The 14,803-nt window shown below is 39.9% G+C and overlaps 4 protein-coding genes across 5 annotated transcripts in view; 2 read left to right on the forward strand and 2 right to left on the reverse strand.

Moving 5' to 3' along the window:
- The window catches only part of LOC140946119 (vacuolar protein sorting-associated protein 11 homolog), a 90,237-nt gene that overhangs the window by 42,728 nt on the left and 32,706 nt on the right, over window positions 1-14,803 (forward strand). The gene's annotated exons all lie outside the window — the stretch shown is intronic.
- On the reverse strand, window positions 333-4,120 carry LOC140946132 (uncharacterized). Its single transcript, XM_073395213.1, has 3 exons — window positions 4,055-4,120; window positions 2,649-2,772; window positions 333-1,408 (listed from the first exon to the last, which is right to left on the reverse strand). Exons 1-3 carry the CDS (start codon window positions 4,079-4,081, stop codon window positions 396-398), a joined length of 1,164 nt encoding a protein of 387 aa, XP_073251314.1. The 5' UTR covers window positions 4,082-4,120; the 3' UTR covers window positions 333-395.
- On the reverse strand, window positions 7,476-8,850 carry LOC140946135 (galanin receptor 2a-like). Its single transcript, XM_073395216.1, has one exon. The coding sequence runs from the start codon at window positions 8,701-8,703 to the stop codon at window positions 7,672-7,674; it is 1,032 nt and encodes a 343-aa protein (XP_073251317.1). The 5' UTR covers window positions 8,704-8,850; the 3' UTR covers window positions 7,476-7,671.
- On the forward strand, window positions 10,068-13,942 carry LOC140946143 (E3 SUMO-protein ligase NSE2-like). The gene is made up of 3 exons (XM_073395226.1): window positions 10,068-10,385; window positions 12,050-12,248; window positions 12,861-13,942. The coding sequence occupies exons 1-3, from the start codon at window positions 10,132-10,134 to the stop codon at window positions 13,086-13,088; spliced, it is 681 nt and encodes a 226-aa protein (XP_073251327.1). The 5' UTR covers window positions 10,068-10,131; the 3' UTR covers window positions 13,089-13,942.

Genomic DNA, 14,803 nt, shown 5'->3' on the forward strand with positions numbered 1-14,803 from the left:
GCTAATCTAAGTTAAATTAAGTGCTTTTTATATCGACAGGAATTGTATACAGTGTCTTGAATGAATAGTTTTTTTTCTTTTTTTCAAGCGAATTAATTGTAAATAGGATTTTAATAGTTAGCATTGTTGTCAATAAAATTTTTTCTATTCTATTATTATTATTATTATTATTTTCAATTGATTTGTGTACCCTGTCAAACCGCGTAAGGTTTTTGGTAAATGTAAAAACTTCCTTTCACCAAGTTCAACCTTCAAGAGAGTCCCTTGGTGAGGTCACCAAATAGAATTCGTACCAGTCTTCTCGGGGACAGTAATTTAATTCAAGTTTCACTATGGTTTACACAGAAAAAGAGAGGACACTTCTGCTGCTATACTGCGTCCCCCTACCCCGCCCCTCAGATTACGTTTTTTGTCTGCCTCACACTGGGTGTACAGCTTGTTTGCGATCTCACTTTTTCTATGAGAATGAATTTTAACATAACTAAGTTAAATTTCTTGTCCATTTCTTGTCCATGAAGTTTAAAAGGATGAATGAACCATATCTTGTTCTTTGGAAAATATACAAACCAGAAATACCTGCTATCAGTCACTCGAAAATCATTCTTTCTGACATCTCCCGGTATATAATATCCTGGAAGTCGACCTATGTTCTCGCTTCGTTCTAAGAACCGAATTATTGTGGGTATGGCAATTTCCAAGAAAACCTTCTGTTCATAAAACGTTTCCGCCAGAACTGAAAACGCTTTTGCGTGCTTTCTTGGAATGTACAAAATGTCCGAGCGACCGCTGAAGCAGCGCAGGCTTCCATTGCTGTTCTTGGAGAGAGTACCTAGGTGATACTTAACGTTGAGTTTCTTCTCACCGAAATTCATATTCGCCACATCTTCGCAAGCTCTTCGGCAGTTATTTAAACCGTACGGGGAAATCCACCAGTACCAATCAGTGCGTGCGGGTTCGTAAACCGGAGTCGATCCAAAAGAAAACGACGACTCCCATATCTTTTCCCGGTCGAAATCCGGGAAATTCCAATAATTAAGAATTACGTCATCGCTGATGTAAAAATAGCCCCTGTATCCCGGATGTTCACGTATCGCTTTTCCAAGGCACTCATATCCCAGAATACCTCTGTAGATATTAACAGTGAGGATTCCAGAGCGAGTTGTGTTATGAGGAGGTCCGCAGAATAAAAGATGAGGAAAGGCTGGTCTGTAAAGCGCGCTAAGGTGAGGTATACTGTCGTAAAACGGGTAGTTGTACACAACAACAAGCAAAATGTCTTTAAAAGCATCCTTAAGGCAAGGGCCAACGCCTTCTTTTCCCAGCTGATAGTTGCTGTTTGCAGGTACGATGTTAAAAGTGCGCTGATCTCTGGGTGTGTCCAAGCGAGCATTGTTTGCACAATTGTAGCCTTCAAATAAAGGAAAAGCATAATTTAACTTTTAGCATGTGAAAAAAAAAAAAAAGGGATTAGCTCTAAATACTTTTTTGACTGGAACAGGACTGGTCTTACGAATGTTGCAGATAGGAATAATTTTTAACGAACTTTTAAAAGTACAACTTTCAACTTATAGCCGTCCAACTCACTTTTCACCTTCGAACTTGGAAGAGTGGTTCAAAAGCGATAAAACGTGATCGCCCGATGGAGGCTATCATGGGAGTCCTGGAGACATTTAATCCAAAGCTTGGTGCACAGAGTTGCTTAAGAACCCGTTCATATGGAGAAAACTTTTTTCCTGGTGGAAGCTAGGGCCACCCGCCTAACCGAGCTACCCCGTGCGAGCCAGCTTTTCCTATATTTCCTTACAAAACTAGGCGCACCGTTTACATGAGAAACCAAGAAGTTAGCCCGGTTAGGGGGGCGACCCACTTAGCCGGGGCCACCTTTCTCCATATAAACACTTTGGCACGCCAAGCCGGGCAAAACTCCGACTAGGTATGCTCTAGTTCTATTGACAGCTCTTTGCTCGGTCAAAGGTGTCTACTTTTTCCTCACACTGAAACGCTCGCTAAAGTCGATTTGGCCGGGAGGGTGACCCCCCGGGAGTTACTCAGCAAAGTTTTATGTGGGGAGGCTCCACCCCGAGGTCCAACCCCGTTTTTTGGAAGAAAAGGTACTGCTTTCGTACACCTTTCAATGTCAAATGGTATCCCTTTCACATATCTAGTTTACAACTTAGCATTCCTTTTATTTGCTTGAAATGCACTGTCTTTTAGTTTAAATATGAATAAATCACAAAACGTGAAAATTTTCGCGACTCTTTTACAGCCATAAATTCCTTCAGTCACTCTTGTGGTCAATTTACAGACTTACCCTTTCATATACCTCAAAAAATCTCTACCTTTTCATAAACCTGATCCCAGTTGTTCAAAAGATGGATAACGCTATCCAGCAGATAAATCACTATCCACTGGATAGCGCAATGGTTTCCCTAACACTTATCCGTTGGATAGTGATTTATCCGGTGGATTGCGCAATCCAACTTTTGAAGAACTGGGGCCTGAAGCCTAAAAAGGGCCCCTTTCGGGCGGAGCCTCCCCGTATAGGACATCATAGGGAGTACCCCCGCTGGTGACCCTTTTTCCAGGGGCCAACTTTTTTCCTTGTTAACGGTGGCCTAAGAGGGCAACTAGTTCTGTTCTATGCTTACCTGAGTAAATAGTCAAGATCACAATACCAAAAGAACAAGCGAGGCAGATCCAATGTTGCTTTGACAACAAACCTTGTAAAAACATGCAGCATTCTTTACTAACAGTCCAGCGAACGGGGACAATCTGTAGGCGACGAAATATATTGAACGTTAAACTTTCAGAGTTCTTTTTTCAAAAAGTGTGTTAAGAAGTAATATTAGGTAATTACATGTTGTTAGGCACCGGCTTAGCTAGCGCGGCGCGTTGCAGGGTATTCGACCATTCGGGCGCCTCCCACCCGAGCTAGTTCGGAGACTCGGGTTAAATTACAGAACCACAAAATTAAACACACTTAAGACACAAAAGAATTAAAAGATCAAAACAGGAAAATATTCATGTGGCAAAATTCTTACTAACCATGACCTACCCAAGATTAATGAAACAAACACAAAATTAAAAGATGAGATACAGTCAACTCTCCTTAAGAAGGACACCTTTGGGACCGGTACTATGTGCCCGTGTTATAGAGAAGTCCGTCTTATAGAAAGTCAAATAAGGGGAGTAAAGAAAAGCAGGGACCAACTCTAGGTCCGTCTTATAGAGGTGTCCGTTAAGAGAGAGTTGACTGTAGATCTTAAATATATGATAAGTCTTGAATTCAAAATACTTCACAACATAGTATGTTATAAATGAGGACACCAAAGTACTGGTTGGAAGAAGGGTTGAAGAAGTGTGTTTAAACAATTACTACAGCTGTTCTCACGTACTCTAGTGTCAAAGACATGCATGGTGCTGATAAACGACGATGTTTTAAAAATCTTCGAACGAATGTTGCTTAATTTGACCTTCAATTTCTGAGCGCTCTCGTTTACTTAGATGCGCAGTTTAAATGTTGGAATTTTATCTGAATGAAGCATATTCTCGCTCCATGTAACTTATAAGATTAAGATTATAAGACAGTCGTGGACTGTGGATTCCATGTACTAGATTCCAGTCTTTGTCAGTGGAATTTGGATACTGGATCCAATTCCGGATTCCTTGAGCTGTATTCCTGGTTTCAAAGCCCAGGATTCCCATTTTCCAAGCAATATTTTTCTCCAGAACAAAAAAATCTATATTCAAATTTTCAACCTTTTATTTTCTGTTTCTTGTTCACTAATGTCATATTCCCACTCTGAATTTCCCTATTACTGTTGAAACAAGCCCGTCATTGGCCGAGGGACTCGGGAGAGAGCAGTTTGCTCAGCTCTGTGATTCTCTCAGTCAGATGAATTGCTAATTGCAATTTCAACAAGATTTTTAGACTGCAGTAAAAAGTCCATATAAAGACTCATCAGCAATTGTCCTCACGCTTAATTAACGGGTGCGTTTCTTTTACAAACCTAAAACCATTTTTTTTAAATCAAGCAGTGTCTACAATACGTACCTTGATGTCTTGTGAAGTTGAATTCATCAAGCGGCTTCAAATACCAAGTTTAATTCTTATCCGTTTGTTTATAAAAGAGGACCTGCTCCAACTATTCATTGATATTCAGGGTGGCAAGATCATAGCACCTGTAAATGCAGTGCTTGTGGGTAATCAACACTCAGGTTCTTAATGGTTTCATTCTATCTTCAAAGTCGTATTTAAAAAGCTATGAGCCTTTTACATTTAAATTCCGTCACAACAACAGATTGACGGGCTTATTATTCAAAGGTTGTTCTGAGTATTCACCTGTTGACATCGAAAACTTATATAGGGCGTATTCACTCACGTGGCCAGCATCTATGCTAATTTATACCAACAAAAGAAAGTTTTTACATAAGACAAGAGTTCAATTCCCACAGGGTTGTCTTGGTACACCAACATGGCCTCCGTTTTATTGTTTTGGAACACCAATATGGCCGCCGTGACGTCATGTGAATACGCTCTTTGAAGTCTTGTCAGTTCAGCCTTGTGACTGGCCAACTTAGCCCGCGTCGTAGAGTAATCTAACAAGGACTTTGGCGCTGTTTTGCAGACAGACGTAACCAGAAATTTAGTTGCGTCAGTGGCGTAGGCTCCGCCAACTCCTTGAGTTTCACCTGTCAATTAAAAGTGTTCAAAAAAGGAACTGCTCCATGCTATGGCGAAATTTATTGCTTGATGTTTTTCCCTTTTGTATTTTGTGCTCATTATTGAAATTTCAATAATATACTTTGGCACAGGTTCAATATTTCGATAAGGTTTAGACAGTTTTCTCTCTAAAACTTTAATTCCAAATTATTCATTGACAATTAATTTCCAGAGGAGGCGATCAGGCACGCAAGACATACTTCACGCAGTATAATACCGCTATATGCCGCCGACAGGCAGCCGGTAAATACAGACATCTAGCTTAGATGGACTGGCGAGTCCCTTTTGGGTCTAAAGAAAATAATTTCCTTTAATTGCTTTTAGCCTGATCACAACATCCTCTAGGCTGAATTTCCTCCGCTCTCCGGCGATTCCAGTCTTCGTTTCAAGGGTCACTCCCCTACCCGAGCCACCCTGGGCAAGGCACACTTTGCTATTAAATGTTCTTACAAAAATTGCCGAATCGTTGACGTGAGAAACAAAAAGTTACCTAGGGTGGAAGGGTGGCTAGACTGTTCACAGTCCCCTATTTTTTCGTGAGATCGTTTAGATATGCCGCGTCTTACCGTCACGGGTATCTTGATTTTCAAATGTACCAAGGCGGCAGGCGTCGGGAATTATAGCTCTGGGAAGTAGGGAGGGGAGGGCGCCTCCTCCCAAACCGCCCCCGCCCCTAAGTAGTTTTGACACTCATGCAAGATGGCAGCCCGTAACACAAAGCGCTCTATCTCGATGATCTTACGGAAAAATAGAGGACTGTGAACAGTCTAAAGGGTGGTCCGCCTTGTCGGGTCACCCTTTTGTGACAGTACGGTCACCATCTAAGCCGGGCCAACCTTTCTCCATATAAGAGTTTGGGTTCGCCCAGCCGGGTCAACTCGCTCAGGGCGAGACAATTAGAACACGCGGCAGCTTGGCTGCTGTCTGTTGGCCGAGTCCTTCGCTGGCAGGGTGATCCTCTTTCCCATGACTACTTTTCTCAACGGGGTCTCGGTCAACCTGGAACGTAGTTTAGGTCGTGTTACGATTTTTTCGAAATAAATGAACCGATTTACATCACCTTTTGTTATTATCATTTAGAAAACGCTTCCATTCTTTTTATTTGTTTAAGAAAGGTTTCACGTAAAATTTTTCAGTCGTGTTTAAATAGACATTCGCAGGGTGATCGCGCGGATACAGTTATTTGAGTCTATACCTGCTGACAGTGCCTAACCGACCAACTCGCTCTAACTAAAAAAGCGAGTGATCAGGGGCACCCAACGACTGTTTTCTATGAAATATCTGTTCGGAGAAGAAAAAATTGCCTAGAATTTTCTGTAGCTTGAGGAAGGCTGAAAATTTCTATGTGACCGTTCCGTTCATTTACAATTTTCGAAACTTATCAAATAAATTCCCTACGATTTTCTAAAGTTTAATTTTTCCCATGTCACTCCCCATGTTAGGCTATTTTTCGTAGAGTAAAGAAAACCTAAAACTTTCGGAATTGAAAATGAGATGCAGAGAGGAATCAGAAAAAGTATCACTTTCGTAAAACTTTAAATTGCAGCTAAAAATTTCGGGAAAATAATACTAAAGCCCTCGAAATTTCGAGAAGACTCAATTAAGTTGCCCTAGGATGACCGAACAGATATAAATTTTTTAGCGCCACTTAGAATATATTTCTAGGGATCTAAAAGTCCTCTGGATAGCCTAAAAAGTGTTTTCAAAGTATTCAGGAAGAAACCGTCGTCGGGTGCTCCTGAGTGATGCCAAGCGAAACACTACGATGGCCTAACAAGCCAAATAAAGCATTTGTTTTATCGGCTTTTCAACCAAACATGGGAAAAGGATTAATTTATACTTTCATTGTTGTTTTGTGTTCCCATCGATTAATTCTGCCCGCCGGGAATTTCTCTGACAAAATCATGGATTTATATAGTTCTAGTGCAAATGTTAGGAAAACACTGGAAGCAAAACGAAACCATTAGCTTAGGTCTCTTATTGACAAAATTTTTTTTTTTCATTTTGGTTGTCTGAAATAAATAAAAAAAGGCACCAGGATGAGCAGGTGAAATCATACACAGCCGAGGATGAGTGACAGCAGGGCTTACTCAAAGACACTATTGTCAAGTAAAACGCCTTTCAGTTTTAATATCTTTCTCAAAGCAAATGTGAAAAAAAGACGATAGAATTCACTTTCATTATGACAAATAATGAACTTCATCGGGCAGCCTATAAGCTGAATTAGCAAAACAGTGCCTGGCAATCGTTTAATATACGTAAACTAAGTAGAGTTACGTACGCCAGTTGCTTTTTGATTTACATTTTGACGGCTAAAACCCGGTGCACATATCATTTTGCTTTGCCATCATGCGTGTACTTTTTTCCTCTTTCTCTTATATTTTTCATGCGATGTCATTAGACTCTTAGTAATAGTATAAGAACGATGTAAATAGCACAATCATAAAAATAATAAATATTCCCAATTTCTCAAGTTCATAGAATTCAAAATTATTGAAAAATCTCAAGTTGAGCAATAATTGACGTATTTGCCCTCAGTAAATAAGCCTTCGTCTTTAACTTTTACAAATTCAACCTCCCCCACCGACTGTTAATGGTTAAGAGAGGTAGAAGCAGTCTTCTTAATTTAGTAGCAACTTTTCCGGGGAACTTATAATTAAGAAAGTTAAAAGAAAAAAGCAATATAACATTGACGTTTTTTGGGCGATATTCTCTGATAATGGTTTAAAGAAGAAAAACTCCGGTCTAGTGGAACTGCGGGAAAGCTGTTCAAAAAAATGACCAAAGTCAACTTTTATTCTCAGTGTGTCTGGTGGCCGCATGCTGTTCAAGTTTTGCATATGTTAACCTGGTAACTAGCTACTCTAGTAGATTGTTCCACTAAGTATCAAGCAAGCGTGTTTAGTTCTGTAGGTCTTTCTGTCGGTGTGTCTTAAAATTAAACTGTTTCAATGTATTTGATTTCTAGACAATCGAGACTTAAAACTAACCATGGTTATAGAGTCCATTTTCGAGGATCTTCTTTTCGAGAAAATGGCCTTCACCGCTTGCCCAAACTTGGGAAGCCTCCATGCGTAGATGAATGGGTCGATCAAGAACTTAAGAAATAAATTCGCATCTGTTATAACATTAGCCATTGTGGCTTTTACCACCCCCTCGTAAGTTTGTGGTGTATAGTAAAGGGTAACATACCACATTACAGTCACTGGAGCCACAAATAAAAGCAAACAGGTCGCGAGTAACAAGCTTATTACAAAAAAGTGCCTTTGATCTTTTCTGCGGCGGTGCTCCCAGGCATCTGTGAGTTGAATGGAGGTAATGGCGTTTGCCTGCAAAGGATTCAATTGCGCTAACTGACGCCTGTACGAAACCTGCAGCGCAATGTAAGCGAAAAGGACCAGTAGATGTATGAGAGTCAGGTTCAGAAAGACGTCGATTTTTTGAAACGCCTTTTCAGGTACGCCCATGAGAAGTGAGCTCGAAAACAGCAGAGAATAAGCCCATATTCCGCAAACGCAAACCAAGACTCTTTTGCCTGTAACCAGCTGTTTGTGGCGATGAGGGAACGAAATTGCAATGAATTGAGTCCAGGAGAGAAACAGAATCGTCAGAATTGACACGTTCATTGTAACGCTAGATAAAACCCCAGCCGCTTTTAAAATGCTATTGTAACGTTCCGCGCTCATTGTGTCCCTATAGACTTCGAAGTAGAAGTAGGCGAAAAGTGGATCCACAGCAAAGCCGGTTAGAAAATCAGCTACTGCTAAACCAGTGATGAAGATGGTAGGCGGTTGACGGAAGACTTTAAAAGGATCTTGGTAGAGAGCTATGAGTAGAACTCCGTTGGCGAGAGTTGTTAAAACCGCCAAGACTGAGAGATAAACAGCAGACAAGAAGCACAACACTAGAAAGCGATTCCATAAAACTTCGTGGCTGTTGCTCCAGTATTTCAGTTCAGAATCGTTTAACGAAAGGTTCATGTTCAGTCACTCTACAAAAATTATTACCACTTTTAGTTTTACAGACTCTATTTTAAAAAGCAGTCTAACGTACGTTGGTCGAGCACAACGCTATAACTTACAACACTTGAAGTAATGCCGAGAACATACATTTGAGTTTCATGAGTTTGTAGGTGTACTATTTAACACCAAGGTATAGTGAAAAAGAATATAATGTATGTATCGTTGGAAATTTTTACAAAGACATAGGACTGTTCAAACATGACCTTATCATTTACGTCAATTGTAAGACAGTTTCTTCCCGTTTAAAAGAAATCTGCAAATGACGTATTTACAAGCTTTGTTTATTTTTAGGCCAAGTTTTGACTGAATGACGCAAAGGCAAATTAATGAACTCTTTCTTTTTAAGTATTTTTTTTTCTTTTTTTAATGTTCAAATCGCACTTTTCACTTTGATTATCTTCCTTGGAGAAATTCTTCCTATTCAGCCAAGAGGCTTTCAAAATGCCATTCACTTCCATTTTCTTGCAAAATGAAAACAATTATTATGACGACAGTTGCCACGCATTCAGTTTGTAGTTTTATAAGATCGACACAAATTCATTTTATAATTGTAAGTGTAGTAAAATAATACGCAAGGACGAGGGCAAATTGGCTAGAAATGTGTCATGAAAAAACGCGAAATGAATTGTGATTGGCTAGTCCTAAAAATGTTTCACAACCGACCCATGCATTAAGTTTAACTGTTATCCAACTTGACCTCCAGTCCTCCACTCACCCCAGGAAGACCAAGCTCAAGCTGTAAATCTGTCAGTTCGACTTTCAATTTCCCCATAATACAGTTTTTTTTTTTGCAACAAACTTTTGCAAAAGCTTTGTTTTCAATTTCTCTTGCAACCAACATTCGACCCTTGAGAAGTTAAAACAAAATTTACGCAAATTTTGTGGAAAGTCGTAGATGGTCGACAGTGTTGACAGAAGTGTTCCGCGACAAAAAGTCTGGAATCGAGGATATATCGCATAGTGACGTAAAGAGCTAGCCTGCGAAAACATCCGTTTCTCCTCGCTCTTCGCCGCCGGGGACGTTTCGCGCGGAGAAACGTCCCCGGCGGCGAAGAGCGAGGAGAAACGGATGTTTTCGCAGGCTAGTAAAGAGCATGCTGGTAGCCCATAATAATGGATTAACACGGACTCACGCGGTTCTACTAAGCTATCATGACTATCATGGAATCTGATATGGCTTGTTCCCAATGTTCTCTATAGATTCTGCTCGCAAAAGTAGCATAATATTACATTACACCCTTCCCTCGTAACGCGAGTTTGGGCTACCTGTGCTTACGCGCGCATTCCTAAACCCGTAAACCCTGGGGTCGAGAATGCGCCAAATCGCGCCATATTTGCTTTGCGGCGCCATATTGAAGTCTGCAAACACATCACCTTCCATGAGAAATGCCTGCTCACTTCAGGGCCGTTGAAAATGCCGTGGAAAGTGTCAAAAAAGTTAAGCAATACATAAACAATGGTTTTGGTGTTACTTTAGACGTAGCTTTGGATTTGGAAGAGGTTTCGCAGGATAGCGAACAAGTGAAAGAGCTTGAAGACACCATGCTTCAATACGTCGACATGGAACGTGAAGTGGATCAGTGGGCGAAAGCTGTGGAACTCGCGAAAGCAGAGTTTAATCGCCAGTATGATGTGTCCAGGTGAGTTAGTTTAGATTCAAATTTGAAAGTAGTTTGTGGTGACATTTCGGTCCCAAAACTACATAACAGCATGGCTGTGTTCCTGTGTTTTTAGTAGTTTAATTTTATTTTTGATTTAATTTTGATTTTCTTTTATTTCCAACTCATTATCACACATACCCATACCCAAAAACAGTAGAAAATAAAAAATTAGACCAAGGATAATGCACATGTCATCAGCTTGCCCCAGGGGTAGACACTCGGGCCAACCAGGGGGATTGTAAACTTGGTGGAGCAAAGTTGAGGATTTCCCCCAGAGGTGGGGGAATTTAATGTCACAAAGTCCCCTGGGTCAAGTGATTCTCAACGAAAAACCCCTGTGATATTCACCTCATATAACTGGGATTCACTTGCAAAGGGTGCATTTTTATTATATTTAGGATGAAATTTTAGTCATTCATGTCAGGCTTGGAGAAGCAATATAATATCTTTATTGAACAAAAATCTCTACAATGAAAGAACACCTGAAGACAGATTCACTGAGGTTAGGAGAGACTGATAGGTTTTCCACAGACTACTTAAGATGACCTGAAATCATCTACCTCATGATGCTCAAAAATTACAGTTATTCATTGTATTTCATTTATATATTAATTTTAAATACCAGCGATATCATTATTCTTTTTTGCGAACAGGAACAGGAGCAGTACTTTTACATGTGATATCCAGAGGATAACCAAGCAATGCGTGCATTGCCAAATTTACTATGCTGGGCACATTTTCTCAGTAATTTTTCTTTGGGACATCTTGTGTTGAATGATCTTGACTCAAATTCCCAGTCCTCAAGAGAGACATTCCTCTCCAGGCCTCTCTCTGTAGTCATGTACATGTGCAGAGACAGGTAAAAGCTTGTATTCCTCCTTTCGCTGCTCGATGTTACCCATGATAACTGTTTGAGGAAAGCGATAAATCCCTGTGGTATCCTCGTGGTTACTGCCTGCGATTTTACAAAATTTGCAGTTCCCCCACCCTCTTCCCGTCGAACTAAAAACAATGTTGTGAATTTTCCCCTCCCCAGGGGCAGAGAATCCAATCTATCCCCTTGTATTCCCCGACATATTCCCCTGGTTGGCCCACTGGTCTACCCCTAGGACATGCCAATGACATGTGCATAAAATTGAACCACAATATCATAATGCTATTAAAATGCTGATTGAACCATGATAAAACTGTGAATTCAAGTGCCACAGGTGGCTTAAGTTCAAAAGAAATGTTTAATGTGTCATATATGTACTGTGTTTTTTCATCAACCTGAGCTTCAGAAGGTGTTATTTTCCAATATACAACTGTAATTACTTGACGACCGGCTGGAGAGTGAAGAATGAGATGAGAATGTGGAAAGCAGATTTCAGGGCTCTCCAGGAAAAGCCCATAATGTCCCTAATTCTTTGAATACCTCACCTAAAAACAATGGCATGTATGTCTTCATGCTTTGCAGAAGTGGAACTCTATCCTTCCAAAATTTACTGAGAAAAATGATCCCAAAATCCAAAATGCGACAAATAACAATCAGAAATTTCTGCAACCAGAGCTTCAAAAGCACAATAAAATGAAGAGCCTTTTAACAGAACTGCAAATAGTTCCCTCAAAATTTTACCTGTGTAAATATTATTATTGTTTTCAAGTGATGACATTCCAAACATTGAGGAAATCTTCCAAGAGAAGCTCGACTCTTTGAAATCAAAAAATAAAGATTCAGACTTGGATTGCCACCAGAAGGTTAAAGAATTCAGAGAGAAAGTCTGGAGTATTCACCATCAAGGACAACCTATGCCTAATGCCAACACACAGCCAATGGGAGATGAAGACATCGTGATGTCACAGGTGAGGAAGAGAAAAAACAAATAGTGGGTATAGTCTTGTTGTAGTTAGTTGATTGGATTTCTGGGTCCTAGGGCCCTTCTCTTGAAAGTCCCAGTAACTTTTCAGGCCTGAAAGCAAATATTTAAATCAAAATCTAAAGAATGAAAGTGGAGTTATAGGCTCACAAAGCACTCCATTTTGTTTTGTACTTAGGGGTTAAGTTTTGAAGTACATTGTAGTCCTTTCATTCAAGTCAGTATTAATGGTTTCAGTCCCATGCAACACATAAGGTGCATGTATTTCACTCAACTTCTAATACGGTGTTTATGGGAGATGTAAACAAGCTTTTTCTCTCTCCCTCTGGACTTGGTTTTGAGTCAAAGTAAGCGGGTCAGAGTAATCATGATAAAAAATATTTATTATTGAAGGAACGTGAATTCACTTTTCAAAGGAATGTTTTCGCAGCTGCAGCTGTTGTTGTACATGATTGTATCTTAAACTACCAAATGGTAATTCTGTGGTGATGAGTGGTTACCCCAACAGATTTTTCTCTCAGATAGTATTATAAGTGTAAGCATCCTTGAGCTCTCCTCATGAAACATTGTCACAGCATTCTATTTTCTATCTCTTTAGGCACCAGCAGAAAAGACCAAATGCCCTCTTACTATGAAGGAGATGGTCAAACCCATGAAGAGTAAAGTTTGTGGTCATAATTACGATCACGATGCTATCGTTCAGCACATTAACAGAGGGCGAGGTAGAGCTAAATGTCCTGTCTGTGGACAGCCCATCTCAAAAGGGGATCTTGAGCATAATACAGTACTAGAACATTCTATCAAACGAAAGAATAGAAGAAAATAAGAGGTGTTCTGCACACAGCCTGTTTAGGGATCATTCCCTTCTATGTATGCAAGGCGCTCACTAGCAGATCTTTGCTCAAACACTATTCTTTCCATTGCCTTAGAAGAGGGATTTGTTACAGTTGTGTATGTTAGGTTTTTCTAAGTGGTGTCCCTGGGTTTGAAATTGCAAACAGTTTGTCACTAATAAGTATCACATAACCCATTTTGCAGATGTTATGCAATGTTTGCAATAATATGAATAATTATTCATGTTTTTCATATACACCTAAAAACACTGTCAGCTTTAGATCAATTTACATGTACTTGCTGCGGAAGAAAATCTTCTTGTCCCGGACGACTGAATGGGACTTTTTTCGAGCCCTGAATGTATCATGTCAAATTTAGTAAAACTGCAAACTTTGATGAGGATTTCTCGTAAGCTAACAGATGTGAAGCCTGCAACTTAGTGGATTTTTACAAGGAAATGTATGGTGTGACGCCATACATTTTATTGTAAAAACTAGCCTGTTAATGAGCCATTTTCCATTAGTTTGCCACAAATCCTTATGATGCAAATGTATTTTGCAGTTTTACTAAGTTTGTCATGAAAAATCAATCACTTTGGTGGTGGTTTTTTGAATACATGAAAAAGACAAAAATCACAAATTGGCATGACATTTGCAAAGCGGTTTATTTAGGTGTTTTTAGTGGAGTCATTATTTTCTCCCTGCAGTAGACTCCCCTAAAAATGCCTGGATGTGAGGCTCATCACCAATGTGTTTGATAACGAACCTTTGGTGACTAGAAGTCAGGAAACTCCTCTTGACAGCTGTCTTGTTGGTCAGTGTGTGAATCATGGCCCAAAGAATAGCCGATAGAGTTTTCAGAGCTAGTTTGCAGCAGGTAACCAAGTAGGCAGGGATTTTTTCGCCAGCAGCCGGCTACTTTTGACAACCCTGATGAAAGTATCCTGCTTGTATGTAGAGAGAAAGAGCCACTAGGGGCTAGTTGTTTATTACCTGTGAGAGGGGGCTGGCCATTTTGAGAAAGCTTAGAAGATTTTTAAACTAGCCTGTATCAGTCATTCAGATAATGGAGTGAGTGATGCGAAGTTTTCCTATCCTCACAATCTGAACACCTGGAAAAGGTTTTTTTCAAACCGACCCCCTCCCCCCCCCCCCCATTCATTCTCTGCTAGTTTTTTTTTCTTTTTTAAAAAAAGCCTCCTTATAAATTTTACATATTACCCCTGCATGAACATGGCCCCCACCCGATTGCTGTGCAATTCTGTTTGCAGCTATTCTAGCTGCAAATCATGATGAAGGTCGCCACATACTTTATTGACAGTCAGTCACGTTTAAAAGATTGGTGTAGACTATTTACAGCTGTTACATTGCATTTACAATTCATGTTTGTTACTGCTTTGTGCTACATGCGTGAAGTACATTAAAATGATCCACAGGCAATGTTTCTTTATCTGAAAATGACGCCCCCAAAACGAATCAAGATTTTGAAAATGACCCTCTAGCAAAATGGCTGCCCCCTCCCGCCTCAAAGGTAAAAAACGACCAGTCTCCTATAAAAAATGTTACTGGCAATGCGTTGATTAAAGAGAGTGGAATTGTTATGAGAAAAATTTTTTTACCGTTTATGGGAAATTTATCCCCTTGTGTTTTTCAATAAATAAGAGAGTTGAAAATAAAAATTATGATGGTGACTGTTAAATTGAATATG

The sequence above is a fragment of the Porites lutea genome, chromosome 8 (assembly GCF_958299795.1).
Source record: "Porites lutea chromosome 8, jaPorLute2.1, whole genome shotgun sequence".
In the NCBI taxonomy this organism is placed as follows: Eukaryota; Metazoa; Cnidaria; class Anthozoa; order Scleractinia; family Poritidae; genus Porites; species Porites lutea.

Coding starts and splice junctions, on each gene's coding strand:
- LOC140946132 (XM_073395213.1), bottom strand. CDS start 4,081: ATGAATTCAACTTCACAAGACATCAAG. Junction 2,773..4,054: donor CAACTTCACAAGACATCAAG/GTACGTATTGTA, acceptor CGTCGCCTACAG/ATTGTCCCCGTTCGCTGGAC. Junction 1,409..2,648: donor GATCTTGACTATTTACTCAG/GTAAGCATAGAA, acceptor CTTTATTTGAAG/GCTACAATTGTGCAAACAAT.
- LOC140946135 (XM_073395216.1), bottom strand. CDS start 8,703: ATGAACCTTTCGTTAAACGATTCTGAACTGAAATACTGGAGCAACAGC.
- LOC140946143 (XM_073395226.1), top strand. CDS start 10,132: ATGCCTGCTCACTTCAGGGCCGTTGAAAATGCCGTGGAAAGTGTCAAA. Junction 10,386..12,049: donor CGCCAGTATGATGTGTCCAG/GTGAGTTAGTTT, acceptor ATTGTTTTCAAG/TGATGACATTCCAAACATTG. Junction 12,249..12,860: donor AAGACATCGTGATGTCACAG/GTGAGGAAGAGA, acceptor CTATCTCTTTAG/GCACCAGCAGAAAAGACCAA.